This window comes from Phoxinus phoxinus (genome assembly GCF_949152265.1).
Source record: "Phoxinus phoxinus genome assembly, chromosome: 5".
Classification (NCBI taxonomy): domain Eukaryota; kingdom Metazoa; phylum Chordata; class Actinopteri; order Cypriniformes; family Leuciscidae; genus Phoxinus; species Phoxinus phoxinus.
The window spans coordinates 43,972,854-43,983,093 of NC_136880.1; the positions used below are offsets into that span (position 1 = coordinate 43,972,854).

Sequence of the window (10,240 nt, forward strand, 5' to 3'; positions counted from 1 at the left end):
TGCCGAATAAATAATGAATTGCATTTTGTCTAGCAAAACTTTGTTCGGAAATGTTGTGCGATTCAGTGCAAAAATGAATGGAAACACTTTAAAATGTCTCAAATCAATTCGATATACCAGTTTGAAGCATGGGACGTCATTACACACAGGTTTTTAATTCGCTTTAAAGCCGTCGGATGGAAACACACTTTATTCGCATGAGTTTTTTTTACCGAACTTCAGATAATTTGATTGACAAGTGGATGGAAACTTAGCAAGTGTCATTCCGCTCAGATCGCAGGCGCCGTTACGCGTAACCTCTGCGGTCACTTTTGACCAAATTTTTTTCTTCATCTGAATGTTACAAAACTTGGTAAAGGTTTCGGCACTTGCTGTGTGAACACAAAAAAAATCATGCACATGATTTAAAAAAGGTTAAATGATCCTGTAAAAAATAGTCACACTTGTGCTGCTCGCGGTCAGAAATTAGGGATATTCTAAAAGGCTATTGTAAATGAATGAGAGTTTCCTCTAGTGGAAGCGTTTGGTACTGCAACATCTCACTGAAAGATAATTTACTGAGATATCACACTCACATCTGGAACACAGATTGTTTAGATTTATGGCTTTGATTTTCTAGCAGTTTTAGAGTAAAACGTGTTTTTGAAAATATATATTTCATATAAAAATGTAAAAATATTTTTTTTTGTGCATTTTTCATAACAATACAAGTAAATTCTGTTACTTTTTTAAAGTTCACTTTTTCAAACTTTTTTCACTTTAGCAATAATCTGTCAAGTTTTATCATTGAGAAGAGATCAAACTTCAGTCGGTCGCTCTAAACTTAAAGATTTACAAGTTTAAGTTGGAAATTTATGTTGGAAAGTTGGATTTTTTTTTTTCAGGTCTATGCTCCGAAAGTGAATAAATGGATTATAAATCAGCGTAAATATAATTTAGTATTTTAAAAAAAATTGATAAAAAACATTATCAAACAAAAATATAGTACATTCCTTTCATTGACAAAAAAAATAAATTCGCTGACGTCTGGATTGGTATTTGGGAACGTTTGTCTGATTCATCCTCCTCAAGTTCAGTGACCTTCAGAAGTGTGTGTGTGTGTGTGTGTGTGTGTGTGTGTGTGTGTGTGTGTGTGTGTGTGTGTGTGTGTGTGTGTGTGTGTGTGTGTGTGTGTGTGTGTGTGTGTGTGTGTGTTCCTCGTCCTACGGGCGCTTGTTACCTTCTTACACGCGCGTTTGAACTGTCACTGATCATTTGCGAGGACGCCGGTGAGCGTTCGCTCATTAGAGAAGCGCATCGTTCTCAGGCACCGAAAGGTCAAAGGTCACAGCAGAGCCTAATCAGCGACGCAATGACCCCGTCCTCACAATCTAGTCAACAGTGACAGGCCAAGATGGTTTGGAAATGTCACTTCAGGAGTGATTTCCATCAAGCGGCTGGAGTCGCTGAGGCGAGCGTGCCGATCTGAGGAGTGAGATGCTTTGATGGTTCTCTGCTAATAAAGTTTGATGTTGTTTCTGCCTCTCGCCGGCGAAACCCTCGTGAAGCTAATGAGTGCAATCTCAGCGGCATCTGCATCTCCACCGCTGACAAACGGCATGAATACAAAACACACGACGGATGTTGAGACGTGAAACCAGCAAATCATTTACACAGCAATATTGAGCATGACATGCAGTTTGGGGTCATAAGAGGTTTCAATGTTGTTATGGCGGATCAAAAATACTGTAAAAACAGTGAAATATTATTATAATGTAGATCAGCAGTTCTCTATGTGAATATACAGTAAAGTGTAATTTATTCCTGTGATCAAAGCATCATTACTCCAGTCTTCAGTGTCACATGATCCTTCAGAAATCAGAATAATATAATGATCTGATGATCAAGACACATTTATGATTTATTATCTAACATTGAAAGTTCAAAAGAACAGCATTTATTAAAAATAGAATATTTTGTGACATTATAAATGTCTTTACTGTCACTTTTGATCGATTTAGAGCGTAATTTCTTACTTATTTGAAGATTAATAATAATTAATTATTATAAATAAATTATTATTCATAATAAATAGATCATTTCTGAGCCCAAACGTTTGAATCCTCACAGATCTGATGAGGTCGCTCTTGTGTTTTCATCCGTTCTGGATCTCGTTTTTTTTTTTTTTACATTTTGCACAATTAACAATTAATTAAGTAACAACAATTAACATTTTATTGTTAGTAGCAAGTATTGACATTTAAACGGATTATACATCAAATCATTAAATAAATAGGAAAACAAAGAAAGGCAAAGAAATAAATGTTCTTAAAAAAAACTTGTTCTTTCCCATTTCTTGTCGTTTGTCAGGAACAGTACGTCTTTATCCATGATGCCATTTTGGAGGCGTGTCTTTGTGGCGACACCACAATCCCAGCCAATCAGCTTCGCTCGGTTTACTACGACATGAACCGATTGGACCCTCAGACCAACTCCAGTCCAATCAAAGAGGAGTTCAGGGTGAGAGACACACATCTCTTCTGCTATCCGTAATCTCAGAGCTGGAGATATGAGTGTGTATTACTGTGATTCGGCAGCTTTGATTTGATCTTAATAAGTACTCTGGTGGAGAAAAAAGGGGAAATATGAGCGTTTGTATGCATGTGTGATGTGAATATCCCATATCGCAATATTCTGCTGAGAGACCGCATCAGTATCGGCCGTTTCTTACATGCGTTATCAGCATTATTTGATTAGGCCACTATTAGAAGCAGATATATCAGATTTATTTCTGTTCAAACCATAAACTACAAACCTTCTACAGCCGGTTTATTATCCATCTATCTATCTATCTATCTATCTATCTATCTATCTATCTATCTATCTATCTATCTATCTATCTATCTATCTATCTATCCATCCATCATCCATCATCCATCCATCCATCCATCCATCCATCCATCCATCTATCCATCCATCCATCCATCCATCCATCCATCCATCCATCCATCCATCCATCCATCCATCATCCATCTATCTATCCATCCATCATCCATCGGATCCATCCATCATCCATCCATCCATCATCCATCCATCTATCCATCCATCTATCCATCCATCCATCCATCCATCCATCTATCTATCTATCCATCCATCCATCGGATCCATCCATCCATCCATCATCCATCCATCCATCATCCATCTATCTATCCATCTATCCATCCATCCATCCATCCATCCATCCATCTATCTATCTATCCATCCATCGGATCCATCCATCCATCCATCATCCATCCATCCATCATCCATCCATCATCCATCCATCCATCCATCCATCCATCCATCCATCTATCTCTATCCATCCATCGGATCCATCCATCCATCCATCAATCCATCCATCCATCCATCTATCTATCCATCCATCATCCATCGGATCCATCCATCATCCATCCATCCATCCATCCATCTATCTATCCATCCATCCATCATCCATCCATCATCCATCCATCTATCCATCTATCTATCTATCCATCCATCATCCATCATCCATCCATCCATCTATCCATCCATCTATCTATCCATCCATCCATCTATCCATCCATCCATCCATCATCCATCCATCAATCCATCCATCCATCTATCTATCCATCCATCATCCATCCATCCATCCATCCATCATCCATCCATCATCCATCTATCCATCCATCATCCATCCATCCATCCATCCATCCATCCATCTATCCATCCATCCATCATCCATCGGATCCATCCATCATCCATCCATCATCCATCCATCATCCATCTATCCATCCATCTATCCATCCATCCATCCATCCATCCATCCATCTATCTATCCATCCATCATCCATCGGATCCATCCATCCATCATCCATCCATCATCCATCCATCATCCATCTATCCATCCATCATCCATCCATCCATCCATCCATCCATCCATCTATCCATCCATCCATCATCCATCCATCCATCCATCCATCCATCATCCATCATCCATCCATCCATCATCCATCTATCCATCCATCCATCCATCCATCCATCCATCCATCCATCCATCTATCTATCCATCCATCATCCATCTATCCATCCATCCATCCATCTATCTATCCATCCATCATCCATCCATCATCCATCGGATCCATCCATCCATCATCCATCCATCATCCATCCATCCATCCATCCATCCATCCATCATCCATCTATCCATCTATCCATCCATCCATCATCCATCTATCTATCCATCCATCATCCATCTATCCATCCATCATCCATCTATCCATCCATCCATCCATCCATCTATCTATCCATCCATCATCCATCGGATCCATCCATCCATCATCCATCCATCATCCATCCATCATCCATCTATCCATCCATCATCCATCGGATCCATCCATCCATCCATCATCCATCCATCCATCCATCCATCCATCCATCTATCTATCCATCCATCATCCATCTATCTATCCATCCATCATCCATCTATCCATCCATCATCCATCGGATCCATCCATCCATCATCCATCTATCTATCCATCCATCCATCCATCCATCCATCCATCCATCCATCCATCCATCCATCCATCCATCCATCCATCTATCTATCATCCATCCATCCATCCATCCATCCATCCATCCATCATCCATCCATCCATCCATCCATCTATCTATCATCCATCCATCCATCCATCCATCCATCATCCATCCATCCATCCATCCATCCCTATCTATATATATATATATATATGTTTATCTATCCACTTAAATCTTTCAAACTTAAAGCTACTTTAAATGTTCAGGTCTGGCTTTTAAAAGCCAACAGCAAAGTTTCTACACAAACTGTACTCATCTAGTTATAATTCAAATCAGTTTTGTTTTGTAGACCACAATATATTTTGTTGATAATTGTTGAGAGGAGCACTTTTAATAATAAAAAATGTTTTTTAAGTATTGGTCAGTATACACAGTACACCGTTAACGTGTGTGTGTGTGTGTGTGTGCGTGCGTGCGTGTTTGTGCGCGTGCGTGTGTGTGTGTGTGTGTGTGTGCGTGTGCGTGTGCGTGTGCGTGTGTGTGTGCGTGTGCGTGTGTGCGTGCGTGCGTGTGTGTGTGTGTGTGTTGACAGACTCTGAACATGGTGACGCCGACACTGCGCGTGGAGGACTGTAGCATCGCTCTGCTCCCGCGGAACCATGAGAAGAATCGCTGCATGGATGTTCTTCCTCCCGACCGATGCCTGCCCTTCCTCATCACCATCGACGGCGAGAGCAGCAACTACATCAACGCCGCGCTCATGGACGTACGGCTTAAATAATCTCTCCATTGATGTGTGGTGTGTTAGGATAGGACAATATTTGGTCGAGACACAACTATTGAAAATCTGGAATCTGAGGAGCAAAAAAATTTAAACATTGAGAAAATCTCCTTTAAAGTTGTGCATTTATGTTCACGATTGTGCTGCATTCACTCACAAAAATACATGTTTTATATATTTACGGTAGGACATTTACTAAATATCTTCATGGAACATGATCTTAATATCCTCATGATTTTTGGCATAAAAGAAAAATGTATAATTTTGACCCATATGATGTATAGTTGCTATTGCCACAGATATACCCGTGCGGCTCCAGACTGGGTTTGAGTCATATTTCACCTCAGAAGCATAAGGAAAATCATAAACTCTGTCAGAATTAACATTAAACCCTCATTATTGTGTTAAAGGTGACATATTATGCCGCTTATCCCCAGAATGTGTGTGTGAAATGTCAGCTCAAAATACCAGATCATTTATTATATCTTGTCAAATTTGCCCCTTTTTGGGTGAGCAAAAACGTGCAGTTTCTGTGTGTGTCTCTTTAAATGCAAATGAGCTTTAGCTCCGCCTCCATTCAGAAGAGGGCGGAGCTTCAGAAACTCCGGCAATAACAGAACGGGCCAATCTCACTCATCCAGAATCCCAGAATAACCAGCAGTGAGCTCAGGCTTACGGAGAGACTCAGAGTTTCTGGATGTTATCGGAGACATTTGTGTAGTTGTTGTGGAGTTACACTGATCATCTCATCATCATGTTGAACTCTTACACAAGTGTCCACAGTTCCTGAGGTGTTTATAAGACAGCGCTGACATGTTCTGGTCACTAGTGTCCAGTCTGTGCTCGACCACACAACAGTTTCAAGGCTTTGCTGGATCTTCTGCCGTCGCGTTACAACTGGTCTCTGCTGTCGCTTGAGGAACCAAACGTCGGCGCCGTGTGTGTAAACGTGCAGATTAAGGGCCGGTAATATTATAATAAGATCGTCTTCATATGTCAGAAGGAGAGCGAAATCTGATTGGCTTATTTTTTGTCATGTTTGTAGAGAAAGACTCACCAAAACAAAGTTACTGGGTTTCACTTTTCATGTTTTCTGGGTCGGTAGAAACTTACACACGGGGAAAGGCAGATTTTCATGATATGTCCCCTTCAATGCAACAGTAGATCACAGCGCTCGCAACTGCTAGGTCATGGGTTCGATTCCCAGGGAATGTCGATCTCACCTCTGTGTTGTGTTTCTCTCTCAGAGCTACAAGCAGCCGTCGGCGTTCATCGTTACCCAGCATCCTTTGCCGAACACAGTGAAGGATTTCTGGCGGCTGGTTCTGGACTATCACTGCACGTCTATCGTCATGCTGAACGACGTGGATCCTGCTCAGGTCAGTCTGAACATCTGGATGATAAACACGCAACATGATTTCCAGAGAATATGGTATGCGTGTCAAAAGCATATGATTGGTTCACTCTAAAAAACACTGGGCTAAAAACAACCCAATTTGGGTCGTTTTCAACCCAAGGGCTGGGTAAATATAGGATAAAACACATGTTGGGTTCATTTTACCCAGCAAATTGGGTTGTTTATTTAACCCAGCATAATGGGTTGATTCATATTTACCATAGTACTAGCTTCTTTTTTTGTTTTTGCTTCATACATGAATTAATATTTACGTATTAACTTAAATCCTCTAAACTTTTTTAAATAAATACTGGGTTGTTACGTTGGCAGAGGATCTGGGTAACACAAAAACTGCCCAAACACTGGGTTGTTACGTCTGACCCCGGATCTGGCTAACACAAAAACTACCCAAACACTGGGTTGTTACGTCTGACCCCGGATCTGGGTAACACAAAAACTACCCAAACACTGGGTTGTTACGTCTGACCCCGGATCTGGGTAACACAAAAACTACCCAAACACTGGGTTGTTACGTCTGACCCCGGATCTGGGTAACACAAAAACTACCCAAACACTGTGTTGTTACGTCTGACCCCGGATCTGGGTAACACAAAAACTACCCAAACACTGGGTTGTTACGTCTGACCCAGGATCTGGCTAACACAAAACTACCCAAACACTGGGTTGTTACGTCTGACCCAGGATCTGGCTAACACAAAAACTACCCAAACACTGGGTTGTTACGTCTGACCCCGGATCTGGGTAACACAAAAACTACCCAAACACTGGGTTGTTACGTCTGACCCAGGATCTGGCAAACACAAAAACTACCCAAACACTGGGTTGTTACGTCTGACCCAGGATCTGGCTAACACAAAAACTACCCAAACACTGGGTTGTTACATCTGACCCAGGAGCTGGGTAACACAAAAACTACCCAAACACTGGGTTGTTACGTCTGACCCAGGAGCTGGGTTACACAAAAACTACCCAAACACTGGGTTGTTACGTCTGACCCAGGATCTGGCTAACACAAAAACTACCCAAACACTGGGTTGTTACGTCTGACCCAGGATCTGGGTTACACAAAAACTACCCAAACACTGGGTTGTTACGTCTGACCCAGGATCTGGGTAACACAAAAACTACCCAAACACTGGGTTGTTACGTCTCACCCAGGATCTGGCTAACACAAAAACTACCCAAACACTGGGTTGTTACGTCTGACCCAGGATCTGGCTAACACAAAAACTACCCAAACACTGGGTTGTTACGTCTGATCCAAGATCTGGGTAACACAAAAACTACCCAAACACTGGGTTGTTACGTCTGATCCAAGATCTGGGTAACACAAAAACTACCCAAACACTGGGTTGTTACGTCTGATCCAAGATCTGGGTAACACAAAAACTACCCAAACACTGGGTTGTTACGTCTGACCCAGGATCTGGGTAACACAAAAACTACCCAAACACTGGGTTGTTACGTCTGACCCAGGATCTGGGTTACACAAAAACTACCCAAACACTGGGTTGTTACGTCTGACCCAGGATCTGGCTAACACAAAAACTACCCAAACACTGGGTTGTTACGTCTGACCCAGGATCTGGCTAACACAAAAACTACCCAAACACTGGGTTGTTAGGTCTGACCCAGGATCTGGGTAACACAAAAACTACCCAAACACTGGGTTGTTACGTCTGACCCAGGATCTGGCTAACACAAAAACTACCCAAACACTGGGTTGTTAGGTCTGACCCAGGATCTGGGTAACACAAAAACTACCCAAACACTGGGTTGTTACGTCTGATCCAAGATCTGGGTAACACAAAAACTACCCAAACACTGGGTTGTTACGTCTGACCCAGGATCTGGGTAACACAAAAACTACCCAAACACTGGGTTGTTACGTCTGACCCAGGAGCTGGGTACAACTACAAAAACTACACTCTAAAAAAATGCTGGGTTGTTTTAACCCAATTTTGGGTCAAATATGGACAAACCGAAACGTTGGATCAAAAATGTAATTTAAAAATTTAACCCAATGGCTGGGTTTGTCCATATTTGACCCAAAATTGGGTTAAAACAACCCAGCATTTTTTAGAGTGTACCCAAACACTGAAAAAATAATCCACAATTTTTTAGAATGAGTTTTGAAGGCGGGCCCTGTTGAGGAGCAAGGGATGGTGGGCCGTGAGGAAGTATTCTGACAGAATGATAAATAATGAACGGTGACGGGTCGCTCACAGAGGGAAGTGTGTGTGTGTGAGACAGTGATTGAGATTCATGTGTGTGTCTGTAGGGACGGAAGCCTCGGGCTCTGTCAGAACAGCCCCGGATCAAAGCGCATGAGAGTCTAAAGCCCATAAAGCCCTCAGCAAACACACACACACACACACACACAGATCCGCCTCACACTCATCCTGTGTTTGCTCTTAACTGACCTCAGAGTGATCAGAAGATCCAACATTTCACACACACTCCACATTCAACATGTGTAAGAAGTACGGCATCAAATAATCCAGGCATGGTTTTTACACAAAAGAAACAATCATGTTTAATAGTTCTCATTTATATGCACAAATATGTTGTCATAACGGTTTTTACCTACAGATATTTACACTAAACGTTTTAATGCATGAAAAAATACATGAACAATTATTATTCAGAGATTTGAATCGATTCATTGAAACTTGACAGTTTGAACTGATTCTCTGAAATGATTCAAAGTTATCGACTCTTTTTCTGCTGAAGTTTAAATGAAAGACTCTATTCTCTTATTTTCTTACAAAATATATTAGTAAACAGCATTACCTAATGATGTTTATACTTAACATTTTAGTACATTAGGACGCTGACACATGAACATTAAAGATGCAAACAGTTTTTGAATCAGAGTTTTGAATCGATTCATTGAAACGGACACTTTGAACTGATTCATTGATATCACATCTAATAATTTTTGTTTATATGCACCTGTATAACAATATTCGTGTGTGTAAGAAGTGGATGTTTTTGCTGAGCAGACTCACTCACACACACACACACACACACACACACTTCAAACGCCGAGCGAGACGATGTGTCACACACCACAGATGAACACAAACTCCTTTTCATCACGTATTCCTTCACAAAACTCTACACAATGGCAGCAAGAGAGTGAGGATGATGGGAGATCTGAATGGATAATAAACGTGTACACACATAAACACACACACACATAAACACACACACTCAAAGTGTCAGTCATATTCAATGTTGTTTATAGCGCTGGGAAGATGTGTTTGTGCATGTAACAGAAATAAAAGAGCAGAGAAGTGCTTACACTGATCTGTGTGTGTGTGTGTGTGTGTGTGTGTGTGTGTGTGTGTGTGTGTGTGTGTGTGTGTGTGTGTGTGTGTGTGTGTGTGTGTGTGTGTGTGTGTGTGTGTGTGTGTGTGTGTAGTTGTGTCCACAGTACTGGCCTGAGAACGGTGTGCACCGCCACGGGCCGCTGCAGGTCGAGTTCGTCTCCGCTGATCTGGAGGAGG

General features: G+C 41.5%; 1 protein-coding gene across 2 annotated transcripts in view; it reads left to right on the top strand.

Moving 5' to 3' along the window:
* Window positions 1-10,240, top strand: part of LOC306998679 (receptor-type tyrosine-protein phosphatase mu) — a 301,697-nt gene that overhangs the window by 278,499 nt on the left and 12,958 nt on the right. For both annotated transcript variants that reach the window (XM_079612916.1, XM_079612915.1), the window contains 4 exons: window positions 2,350-2,499; window positions 5,123-5,296; window positions 6,559-6,690; window positions 10,156-10,240. The exon at window positions 10,156-10,240 is cut by the window's right edge and continues 41 nt beyond it. In XM_079612916.1, the coding sequence (XP_079469042.1) occupies window positions 2,350-2,499; window positions 5,123-5,296; window positions 6,559-6,690; window positions 10,156-10,240 (541 nt within the window). The remainder of the gene's footprint in view (window positions 1-2,349; window positions 2,500-5,122; window positions 5,297-6,558; window positions 6,691-10,155) is intronic.